This window comes from Castor canadensis, chromosome 9, assembly GCF_047511655.1.
Source record: "Castor canadensis chromosome 9, mCasCan1.hap1v2, whole genome shotgun sequence".
Classification (NCBI taxonomy): domain Eukaryota; kingdom Metazoa; phylum Chordata; class Mammalia; order Rodentia; family Castoridae; genus Castor; species Castor canadensis.
In genome coordinates this window covers 92,419,767-92,432,669 of record NC_133394.1, presented here as the reverse complement: position 1 = coordinate 92,432,669, position 12,903 = coordinate 92,419,767, and the positions used below count along the sequence as shown (strand labels likewise).

The 12,903-nt window shown below is 41.7% G+C and overlaps 1 protein-coding gene across 17 annotated transcripts in view; it reads left to right on the top strand.

The window, feature by feature from the left end:
• Positions 1–12,903, top strand: part of Shroom3 (shroom family member 3) — a 308,366-nt gene that overhangs the window by 282,121 nt on the left and 13,342 nt on the right. For 15 of the 17 annotated variants that reach the window (XM_074041946.1, XM_074041945.1, XM_074041955.1 and 12 more), the window contains 3 exons: positions 4,628–4,701; positions 8,362–9,246; positions 10,253–10,744. In XM_074041946.1, coding sequence (XP_073898047.1) covers positions 4,628–4,701; positions 8,362–9,246; positions 10,253–10,744 — 1,451 coding nt within the window. Of the gene's footprint in view, positions 1–4,627; positions 4,702–8,361; positions 9,247–10,252; positions 10,745–10,843; positions 11,121–12,903 lie in introns of those variants that run through there. The other 2 variants (XM_074041961.1, XM_020183402.2) reach the window with 2 other exon arrangements.

Genomic DNA, 12,903 nt, shown 5'->3' with positions numbered 1-12,903 from the left:
GGAGATGGGATTTGAACAAGGAGATTGACAAGGGGCTGGGGTGTGTGTGGAAGAGAAGGTGTTAATAGGAGGAAAGCAGTTAGACAAAGATATAGTAGTTACCAGCTGGGAAGTTGGCAACAGTGCTTTTGAAACACACCAGGAACACACTCACACATGGCCTTCTGTGAGGGAACGCTGTACCCTCCCAGATATTTTCCGCTCGGAGATACTCTCTCCCCAGCCCAGCGTGTGTGCACGCAAACACACACACACACACACACACACACACACACACACACACACACACACACACACACACACACACCCTTCAATAGCCATTTTTAATTCCCTCACCTTACCCTACCATTAAACTCATTTACACACACACACACACACACACACTCACACACACACCCTTCAATAGCCATTTTTAATTCCCTCACCTTACCCTACCATTAAACTCATTTATCACTCTTATGTGAAACATGAAATGTTAGCTAGTTTTATGGACACCAGTAGCTTACTGCATAGCAATTCAAACATTTGCTTCATCTCCCCCAGTATTCTAGAGAAGATGCAAATGTTTATGAAAAGCTAGCCATTTCCTCACTAGATACTGTTATTCTGTCCCAGGGAGTTGGCTGGATAACTGTGAACGCTGTTTTGCCTCTTCCTCTAAATATTTCCCAAGCCTCGTCAGTTGGGAAGTAGAGCTAAATAAAACATAGGTGATGTTGAGACATGTTCAAATCCCAACTAAGTATATTACTTGAAAAACTTTTTAGAAAGATAACTGAATACAAAATAACATTTAGGTGCCCTTTTAATAAAGGGAATACCATATTTAGATATTTAATTTAGAAAATATGAAGCCATGGGGAAAATACCTCAAAATGAAATACTTCTTTTGTGCTGCTTTGTGCCAACACGTTCTGAAAAATTCTTGAGCATGTTTGTCTCATTCTCCTGTCCAGCCCCCAGCCCTGGCCTGACTGGAGTCATGGCCCACAGCAGGTCCTGCTCTGTGTGTGCTCTTCGTCAGCTGCCTTACTTGTAATAGTTAAAACAAAACTAGTTAAAAATAAAACAAGGGGCTGAGGGTGTAGCCCAGAGATAGAACACTTGACTGACACATACAGGCCCTTGGTTCAAGTCCCAAGTGCAACAACAAAAAGAAGCAAAATTAACCAAAACACCATGTAAATGTTTTGGTTATTTAAAATACATTCTGATTTTTAAAGTTTTTGTAGATTGCAAGCACTCTAACTTTTATAGTTAAGCTTTTGTGAAGGCTTATTAATAAAGAATTTTTCCCAACTCAACTTAAACAAGTTGAGTGACCTTGTAGAGACTTGAGTTAAAACCAAAATGTGGAGCCTATTTCTGCTGCTGGCTAGTTTAATACATCCCAAACATGCTAGGCAATCAGATGCTGATACAGTAGAATTTTTTTATTTATTGTTTTGGCTGTACTGGGATTTGAACTCAGGGCCTTGTGCTTGCTAAGCCTGTGCTCTACCACTTAGTAGCATTTGACAAGGATATTCTTTTCAAAATTTCATTAGTGAGGACACTTTCTATCCAAACACAAGTCATGATGAGAATCAGTTTCCCTGAATGACAATTTATGATTCTCCAGCCTGAAGTAGTGAGGGCAGGAGGCTGCCACTTTGAACTTCTAGTAGCCTGAGACCTGCTCAGATGCTGGCCAGATTGGGCCTCTCCTTAGCTGCTGTGGGTTCATCTCTGAACATGCAGGGTTCCACTTTCTCACTTTCAGTTCCTCTTCAGTTGGCTGGTGTGGTTGCAGAACAGACAGATACTAGGGGATGGAGCTTAAGTACACAGCAGAGTCTTGCCTATTTCCACTTACTTTCCGTGAGACCTTGGAAACTTAACTTTTCTTAAAAGGGTGAGCCCTGCAAAGTAGTAGAAAAATATCCAGACATTTCTGCTTCAAAGATAAATTTATACCTCTTCATTGCAGAGATTAAAATAGATCAGAACCTATTTGGAGAAATAAGATTCCTGCTGGGAATTTGTTTCCAGATGCTGAGTTAGTGGCTTCTCTCATTCTCAGTATTTTGAGACATTCACATTCACCACGAGATGGTGTGACAGATTTTTTTTTAATTGCTGAGGAAATTGTTCAGTCAGCATATGGCCCCACAGTGTTGGATTCTATGGCTTGATTCCACGGGGTGCAGCTGGTAAGTCCTTTTTAGCACCTCTCAATAAGCAGCCATTCAAGCTTAGGCGTAATTAACAGATCCATTTTCTACAAAATGTGACGTTACAATAACCAGAATTTTACTATGTGCCAAATCATTGTATTGTTTTATAAGTATAAAATTAATCCTCACATCTGTGTAATGAGATAGATACTATTATTATCTCTGTGCTACAGAAGAGGGAACTGAGGCCCAGAGAGAATACGAAATTGCCCAAGGTGGTTAGGAATGACTCCAGAGTCTTTAAGTGTCTAAATCACACTGACTCCTTGAATGAAGAGACTGGGGTGAGGAGAGGGAAGCAAAAGTTAAAGCTTACATCTGAAAATACCACCCAATGATTCTTTTAATATGTATCAATTACTATTACATTTAAATAACAAGATCCAAATCATAAGGATTTCTAATTAATTCTAATAGATATGTAAACTAATATCCTAAAGTAGTTGAATATTGTTGTCTTTATATCCTAAGTAGTTGAATATGTCCTCAAATTTCGATGTCACAGAGATACTAGAATGCCTTAACTTGTAACCCCCATGAAGTGAAGACTGGGATTCAGTAGACTTCTGGTTTACAGTCTTAAGTATGCAGGCATAGTTTTAAACCAGCTTTGATAATTAACAAAAAAGTAAATTAGATGCTTAACATAATAATATAATTCTATCTTGGAATTTCTCCTATTGCCACTGCTTTTTCTTATATATTCTTTGTATATGGGCTTTATAGTTCCTAGAACATTATAGAAAACCAAGTCATCTTTGACAGAGTATATATACCCCAATGACAGCAAGAAAATACAACAGGAATTTATACTCCTTGGGCTTCTGCTAGTTTGGGAAGGCATTTTCCTTCTGTCCAAATAGCATCAACAGGAAAACCTATTGCTGAGTCTGACTTTCTTTAGTTTCTGTATACCCACATAAATGTCCATTTAAGCTTGACATTCCAGGACCAAATCATATAAATATAGAAGTTAAGTTCATTCTCATACTGAAATGCAAAGGCTGTAATTGTATCCAGCCTGGGCTATTCCAGTTAATTATTGGCAAAGTGGTACATTTATATCAACAGAGAAAAGGGCAGTGGAGAAAGATATAAAAGACCGAAAGGTTTCATTCCCTATAGCAATATTTGAATGAACCAGAACACAGGGAATTCACCTTTCTCGGAGTATTCAAGACTGATTTCATCCATCACAGCCACTACTTAATCTATTCAGATTCCATGGAAAGATCTTGGGCTTTGAAGAGATCCTGGCTTACTTCTAGCTTCTCTACTTATTTAACTGTGGGCTGCTTTATTTCTCTGAACTGCATTCACACACACACACACTTTAAATTACAAAAATTAAATTATAAAATAAATGTCAAGTACCGAATATTCCAAGTGCATAATTTGTGAACTGCAAGGTATTTAGCAGATTGTCTAGCACAGAGTAAATGCCCAATAAGGGGTAACTACAATTATTAATACTCAGGTGTTTGTCTCTTCTCCCTGCAACCACCTTTGACTGTTTTCATTACTTATGAGTACCTCTACCATTACTAAGGGGGGAAAGAAAAGAGAGAAAGGTGGGTGAAAGGCAGTTAGCTCTTTGGACAGGGAAAATGGTGAAATAAATTACTGAAATGATGTTTAGAGATTGTATGTGAATTTATTTTTGTTTTCTACTTGTGTCCTATTATCATAAATAATTGAGAATTGACTGTATTATCCTCATTGGCAACATCATCATTTTCATCACGGACCAATCACATCGGACAGATTTTTCACTCGCGTTTTACACTGTTGATCCTTTCAGGACATCAAGATATACCCTTATTAAAAACAAATAAAACCTATCCCTAAAAAGTCCTCAGACTTACTGAAATCACATGTGGATGAGATTTTTTTCCCAGAGAATTTATCTTGGCCTCATTACAAACCAGATTCATGTCTTCTCTATCTGTAATTAAAGAGTACTTGAGAGTTTTGCAAAATGCAGTAACTATCCTTTTCCTGTCATCTCCCTTGTTTCCTCGCTGCCATTTCAAAAGCTTGGCCCGTTGAATTCACCGTTGTCATCACGTTTCCAGTATCAAAGTTGTTTTGAATTCTGGCGGTAATCATCATCCACCTTCTACTTAAGAAGTATTCTTGTTGGGGGAGGTACCTGGTGAGACAAATTAAAGTTCAAATCCTACTGTCACTTTTGATCTCGGGCCTATCTTCTCATCAATGCAGTGGGGTCAGTAATACTTCCTGGAGCTTTGAGGACCAAATGGGAAAGTGTGCTGGAGCTCTGCTGTCGTGGCTTACATATTGGCAGGTCACCAATAAAGAAGTGTTGCTTTTCCTTCCTCCCTGGTCTCCATTGGTAAATTAAACACCTGTTCATTGGTAATATTGCTCTGCTTTTCTTGTCTTTCAAGGATGTGCTCCTGGGGGAAGAACACGGCTTTGGTTTTGTGAAGGATCCATATTATTTGGCTGACCCTGGATCTCGGTATGTATGTGTAGTTCTAATGCCCTTGCATGTGAATGCTGCTGGAGTTAAGCTCCTCCCATTCCTTTCTACTGGAAATTGAAATGTGGTGTGATGTTGCATAGTGTTGTAGGCTGCCTTTTCAATTTGTCTATGCTGTGGGGAATTTTTTTTTGTGTTTTTTATTTATAATTGACTTTTTATAAGAATGACATGCTCAACAGAGACTGTGAATACGTGCGATTAAGGAAATGCTTGACTTCTGACAAGTTTAACATCAGGCTAATTAGTGGAGATGCTTTTCTCATACATACCCTGTGGCTATCACACCTGGGGCCAGCAGATCTTTAACTGTGCAGAGGATCAAGTCTGGTGACTAAAGTACTAGGGAAAGAATAGACATTTCACGAACCACTTATAAACTCAAAGTCATAATTTGTAGAAACAGAGACAGAGAATGTCATTTTAAAAAAATTTGCCTTCAAGGGCTGGAGGTGTGGCTTAAATGGTGGAGCTCCTGTCTGGCAAGCACGAAGCCCTGAGTTCAAACCCGAGTACCACCTCCCCCCCCCAGAAAAAAATGCCTTCAAAATCATATCTTCTGTGGACAGTTTGAACTTTTAAACTATGCACATGTAGCTTAATAAGAGAAATTCCTGAACCACATCATAGAGCTTTCTGCTACAGAATATTACAACTAATGATAGTACGCTTAAACCTTCTCTGCCACTTCCCATCATGGACTTTTAAGCCAGTTTCTTCATGTTTCTTAATTCAGTCCTCATTTCCTTCTCTTTCTTCAGTTGCCTTTTCCATAGCTCAGTACTACCACACTGGAGCCGCCAGCATCGTTAGGAAACAGGAATTAAGTCACCTCCTTCATTTCTGAGAGTGTCTTTTCTCAGTTATGTGCTCTTGCTCCTGCAGCCATGTCAAAAGGGAAGAAAGGATTCTGGTGAGCCTGAGGACTTTGGTTAGTTTGGCTGCATTAATTAAAAGCCAGACCAGGGAAAACTAACAATGAACTGTAGCACTACTGAAAGAGACTGGTCTGAAGGTGAAACTAAACATAAAAGGACTTGAATAGATGTTTCTCCAAAGATAGTAGGCAAGTGGTCACCAGCACATGAAAAGAACCTCAGCACCAATAGTCTTAGGAAAGCAACTCAAAACATGTCACCTCACAAACATCAGGATGACGACTGCCAAAAACCAGAAAATAATTAGTATTGGCAAGGGTGTAGAGAAAGTGGAAACCTTGTGCACTGTCTCTGGTAATGTAAAATGGTGTACCAGTATGGAAAACAGCATGGAGGGTACTCAAAAATGTGGAAATTGAACTACATGTGAATAATGCCACTTCCGGGGATATCACCAAAAGAATTGAAAGCAACATCTTGGATAAAGTTGCATGCCTGTGTTCATAGAGCACTATTCACAATAGTCAAAAAATAGAAATAACAAGTGTCTGTGGTTGAGTGAATGTATAAACAAAATATGGTATGTACATAGAGTAGAATATTATTCTGCCTTGAAAAATAAAAGAAATCTTGTCAGATGCTATAGCGTGGATGAATCTTGAGGATATCATGCTAAATGAAATTAGGACACAAAAAGACAACTGCATATTTTTACTTTTATGAAGTATTTAGCGTGGTCAGACTCATAGAAATAGAAAACGGTATGGTGATTGACCAGGGACTGGGGAAGAGAGAAATGGGGAGTTATTTAATGGTATAAGGTTTTCAGATTTGCAAGATCAAAAGTTCTGGAGATCTGAGTTACAACAGCAAGTCTTTTCTCTCCACCCACTCCCAGTGGAGTGGAAGTTGTCGTACTAGGCCAGTGCTCTACCACTGGGCTGAATTCCCAACCCACAGACATGTTTAACACTACTAAACTATACACTTAAAAATGCTGAAATTTTATGTTGTGATTTTTGCCACAAAATGCTTTTTCTAATGAGGAAAAAATTGCTCTCATGATCCATTCTTGAATAGTAGGAATCCTGGATATGTATCAACTGACTTTTTCTGAGCCCCTCACACCCTAATCCTATTATAAAATGGACTTGAAGTCTTTTTTTTTTTTTTTTTAACCCAAAGTTGTTCCTGAAAAACATGAAACAATTACCATGGAGAAGTGTTTTGAAACAAACTAAGCATTTAACTCAAATCTTATCAAAACACACAGCTTTAGTATGGTTCATGTAAATTAAGATTGAACATAAGCTAAAGCAACATAGTTTATTAGGCTGGATCTTTAAAGAATAAGTGTTGTTTTAGTATATACTTTAGTGTTGCCTCTCTTTTTAAAAAAAAGTCTCAGCTTATAAGAACAATAAATAACATAAAGGTACCTGAATTAGTCATTAAAATATCAGATTCCAGTTGACTCCGTGTCCTCTTTAAAGGATATGAAGTTTAAAATAGTTCATATCCTCCATTCTGAAGAGCAGCTAGGCAGAAGAGACAGCATCAGTGCATGAAAATTGTGCCATATGCTAGTGATGCCCCAATGAGCAACCCCCAAGGACCTCTTTTGATTGGATGTCTAACATCCCCATTGGGGAATCCACCAAGAAATGCAGAACAGCGTCTTAGTTGCGGAGGGGATCCTGATAAAGAAGCTGTCTCAGCAAAGGGATCTGTGATGGAAGGGCAGGATCTTAACTCAACCATCTGCATCTCTAACAAGGAAAAAAAAAAAAGCATGAGAAAGAGCTGATTTGGTTTTTTTTGCGGTCTTTCCCTTCTGTGTGCCATATTATCCTTGCCTGGCACTCAGATGGTTTTATGGCAGACCCTGCACTGTTACTCGGATGTGGGACTAGTCACAGCTCTTCCGAGCAGTCTGATCTGTGAAATGAAAAGTGCCATCTGCTTTCCAGACTCCCTTGCAGAGTCAATTGCAGAACTTCAGAGGTGAATTTACAGATGGTGTTATTTGCTAGAGATTTTTTTATCTGCACATTAAGTCTTGCATGGTGGGCAGGCAGTGCTGAAGATGCTTTTCTTTGTCTTGTTTTCTTTTTTCTTTCAAACACAATAACAAAAATATTATGAATTGCTGTGTTTTCCTTGGTCTCTAGAGGACAGTTGTTTAAACCACCATGCATAATACTTGCTTATTATTGTCAGTTTCTTTCTCCAGAGGTAACTGATTAGCTCCTTAGGTCAGATTTTTCCCCTCCTTTTTATTTTTCTACTTAGGAAATTAAACCACTAGGAGACTCAGAGAAAATTGTAAATAAAACACTCAAACTCAGCATGCAAGTGCCCTCCAAGCAGATGTCTCCTTTGGGATCTTCTGGACAGGAAGAGGCAGCATTCTTTTTCCCCACACCCAGGAGCTATTCCTCAAAAGTAGTCCTAAAAGGAGCTAAAGTGACCTACTGTTTCGTTTCCTCTCATGTCCCTCAGCCTGCTCTCAGAAGCCACCTTATGTGTGTGGCGTATGCAGGGGGATTAATTAAAGGAAATGCCTTGAACGCAGGCATTCCATGTGATGTCCTGCAGGGGCTTGGGCCTGTCAAGTACTTTAACTTGGTTCTAGGAGCAGCCACGGGAAGACTGTGTGTGGCTGTGTGTGGTGAGGGGTTCTTCCCACTGTGTGCTTTTCTTATCTATATAATGAACCTTTCTTCAAAGCTCTAACCTTGGTGTCTGTGCCCTATTCCAGGTCACTCAGTTCAGATAGAAGTCGAGAAGAGACGCTCTTGCCCCTACACCATCCCACCCCTCATTGGGGTGGCTCAGGCTGCAGAGCAACTGGTGGTTCCTCAGTACCTAGTGAATGTCCTGAAGTCTCAGAGCATCCAAGGCAAACCAGCAGAACACCTTGCCCCTGGCCATTGCCTACAGGAGTGCAGGGGTACCTTCCAGACACCAGAGCTGCCACCTCAACCACACTCAGCTCCCCGCTGCCTTCACCTGTTCCTTCCAACCACTGCTCAAAGCTTGCCACTGATCAGCAGCTTGGAAGGGATGGTCAGGCAGGGCAACAGCTTCTTCCACCCTACACCCCTGCAGTGACCCACAGAAGCGATGGTCACATCCTCACCCAGCCTCCCAGTCCAAGAGGCCATGAATTGAACAGCCCAGAGCATGGGGTAGAAGAGGGAATGTGGAAGAGGGTCTCGCTGCCTCAGCGGCCACTGCCTCCCTTGGTGAAATGGGCACATGCAGTTAGAGAGGACAGTCTTTCTGAGGAAGCCTCGGCACCTGAGTTTGCAAACCTGAAGCACTATAAGAAACAGCTGAATCTTCCAAGTTCATGCAGCACTTCCGACCCAGACACTCCAGGGAGGATCTCCCTCCGCATATCTGAGTCAGCCCTGCAGACCTCCCCACCACCCCGGGAGGACTATGATGACGAAGTGTTTGTGAAGGACTTGCCCCCCAAGGCCACTTCCAACCCCACGTTCGAAGCTCTTCCTCCACCCCCACCTCCTCCACTGAGCCAGGAAACCCCAGTGAATAGTTCAGATGACTTTCCTCCCCCTCCTCCAGAAGCTGTGTGTGAGGCGCTGCTGGATAGCGAGGCACCCAAGGAGCCTGACAGCAGGTGAGTGAGCATCTCCAGGCAGGGAAGCCTTTGGCGGAGGAGGAAGGGGACTTTGAAGGTCCTTCTGGTGGCTGTAGGAAAGCCCTGGGGTGGAGATACTTTCATATAAGCTCAGCTTATGAAGCTGCCAGAGCTGTTTCATTTGCTCACCTTGGGTGGTAGTCATACTAGTGTTTATGGGTACAGGGACTGAGAGTAGAGAGAATGAAAGCTAAAACCCAAACCCTCTTCCTTGACTGAGTTCTGGATCAGTTAAAGAATTAAAGATAAAAATAGGAAGGTGTACAGAATGTATAAATGCCACTTTTATGACTGAGAGAGTAGGGATTGAAGAATACTGCTTCTATCTGAATAAAAGATGACCTCCTGAAACTGAACCCAAAAATTGAGCAGGTTTACCTACCAAGTCACAGGCTGTGTTAGAAGCACACACAAACATGGTTTGGAGGCAGCCTCTCAAAGAGAAGACCTTCTCTGTCCATAGGAATGAATAAAGAGTAGAGCTAAAGGTCAGTGATGTTTAGGGGAAACCTTCTTTGGAAGCCAGAAGAATGGAGCAGGAACATTTCCCAGCTCATAGGCCCTGGGAACAAGTGATTTCTCATACCACCAAAAAAATTAAAAAAAAAAAAAATTACCTTTGGGGTAGCATCCTCAACACCATGAGAGTGGCACACCACCGTTACTTTCTATTCACTTAGACCTTTCAGAAACTTTGGAATCAAATAGCAACATTTACCAAAACAAAATTCCTATCAAATCTGTGTCTCTCAGCTAACGTCAGCCTCCCTGGGGCCAGCAGCTGGGCTCAGGAGAAGACAGAACCCCAGGGTTTGGCGGGGGATGACCCTGAAATGTAACTTCTCACCAACTCCTGATATGGGAAGCTCCTGCCCTGATGTTGAAAACTTCTCCCTTCTTCACCCTGTCATCTTTATCTTTCTGCTGACTCTCTGGTAACACTTTTGATTTTTTTTTGTTTTGTTTTTGTTTTTTGTATCCCTAGCAGTTCCAGCAAAATCTCCAAGGTGACAAGGGAAAGACATGTACTTAGTGCAGCCCATTTGGTAGGTAGTCAGATACTGCCCTCCAGACCCCAAAATTATGTCAGAGGTTCAGAGGTCAGCGAGTCCACCCCACCATCCGTCCTGAATGTTCAGCCCCAACTGGCTGGGTCTCTTGGCCAGCAGCTAAGCCCAGAGCAGCTACCTCCCAGCGTCATCCATGAATCAGTTGGTGGAACTCAGGGTATAGAAAAGAAAGTCAGTGCTGATCCTCAGAAGACCTCAGAAGACGTCAGATCAGAGGCTCTGGCCAAGGAAATTGTGCACCAAGACAAATCTCTGGCAGACATCTTGGATCCAGACTCCAAAATGAAGACAACTATGGACCTGATGGAAGGTTTGTTCCCCCGAGATGTTAACATGCGGAGGGAAAACAGCACAAAGAGGAAGACCCTGCAGAGAACTGTCAGCTGCCCAGGATGTGAAAGCAAGAGGTAAGTCCCTGGTAATGCCCTCAAAGTGACTGCAGACTCTTTGCATGGAAGTGATTTTAAGTGTAGAAATGCTTATCTGATATTCTCCTACTTCCACAGATCCCTGACCCAAGTGACATTCCATCTCTGCCTTAGAGGGGTGACCCTGAGGAGTACGGTGTGGGGCAGATGCCCAAGACCAAGTGATAGCAGTAGTAACAATTGTTAATACCTGTTGGCTTGCTTTCTGTGTGTGAGGCACTGTATTAATTTCCTTATATAAACATTATCTAGTTTTCACAAGAACCATCTGAGGAAGCTACCAATTTTATTTCCATTTTACAAATGAGGAAACCGAAACACAGAGGAGTTAAGGTCATGTGCCAGCAAGACCCTAGAACACGTGAGTGATGGTGTCTGGATTTGAACTCAGCCTGTGACTGTGCCTGCTCTTGCACTGCTTACGGGATGTCCCTATGTCAGCAAGTGTGAAGTTGCCTGTCCTCTGTCAGAGCTGCCCGTGCAGAAAGCCCCAGGGCTTAGTGCTAAGAAAGGAGCAAGGAGAAGTGGTGGGCATGGCTGAGGCCTCCCCAAAGCTGAGGTGAACATGGTCTTTATAAAAAGGATGAGAGCCTGGAGAAACATTTATTTACTTCACCTTTGAAGCACTAAAGGTGGGCGTTTGCTCAAATTCTGAAAGCTGTGAAAGGTCTGAGTGAGGCACATTGTCCTGGCCTTGCTCAGCCCCTCAGCCTCTGTTCCTGAAGTGACCTGAGCCATGTGTTGTGGCCCTCTAACACACATCCCACTGCCAACCCCATGGTGAGAGAACCATGAGCAGTCTGTAGTTCTCATTCCTTTGATTTCTCTTGGGTTATTGCAGTATTTTCTCTTATGTTTGATTTCCTTAAAGGACTATTATGGGAAAGATTTAGAGGGTTTTTCTCTTTGATTTTCAATGAAAACTATGCATATTGACTGCACTCAGCAGTTAGTGGCCTCCAGACTAAATAAAAACAGCATTTCATCCAAATTTGGGCTTGCATTTTGGAGATTTCCTAACAGGAATACCATGTTTTGTTTTGTAGAGGAGGGAGAAAGGGAAGTGCTACTTAGTGCTTAGAAGCTGTCTGTTATGTTATTAGTAGAGGCTGTCTGATTGAAGGCTTACCTTGCCCATCCCCCTCATTTTCAGATTAGGGAAACAGGCTTACTGAGGTGAAGTGACTTATCCAGGGTCATACGTTTAGCAAACAGCAAACATTGCTGAGCACCTTCAGTGTGCAAGGCAGTCCATTGTGTACCACCCTCCTTCCCATGAGTTTCTGTGGGTGTGCCAGTCAGTTCACTGAGGGTGGTTGTAGTGTGGTTATTCTGTTATCTGAACACTCACTGTAAAAAGACTAAAGTAATTTTGAAATATATCCTTAGAAAAGCATTACCTCTGAGAACATAAGTTCTCTCAGTCAATTGGAAGTGAAATGGCCCTGTAGCGTTTGCAGTGTGGAGACTTTTCCAAGGATTTCAAAAGGAGGTCAGGCACCATCTTCTGGTAAAAATAAGCATTGTCCTGTTATGATGAGACTCAGCAAGCAGCTGTTGTGCTTAGTTAATTGGAAGCCTGAGAAGCCCAGGCTTCCCAGGGTTTTTTGTTTTGTTTTGTTTTTGTTTTTTGGTGTTTCTTTGGTTTTTTTTAAAAAAATATTTTGCAGTCCTGGGGTTTGAACTCAGTACTTACACTTGCTAGGCAGGCACTGAACCACATAAGCCACTCCACTAGCACTGAGAAGCCCATTTGTAAGGCAATGGACACTCTAACAACAAAACTTGAAAACCAGTATGTAGCAGGAGATCATTCCCCTTTCTCTAACTAACTAAACACAAACATGCTACTTAAGAGAGGAGTCATCAGCAGGATGCCAGTGAAGAGTTTTTTGTGATTCTTTATTCCATAGCAAAATTACAGGCTACTTGTTAAATATATCACAAGATCAAAGTTAAAATTCCTCTCCAAGAAAACCTAACTTATTCCCATACAGTCATTTATCCACTGGGTAATATCTTAAATTGTAGTTGTAGCCCAGTAGTAGAGCATTTGCCTAGCATGCATGAGGCCCTGGGTTCCATCCCCAGCACCATAAAAAGTAAATAAAATTATTCTGCAGTCTGAAAGGTAACTT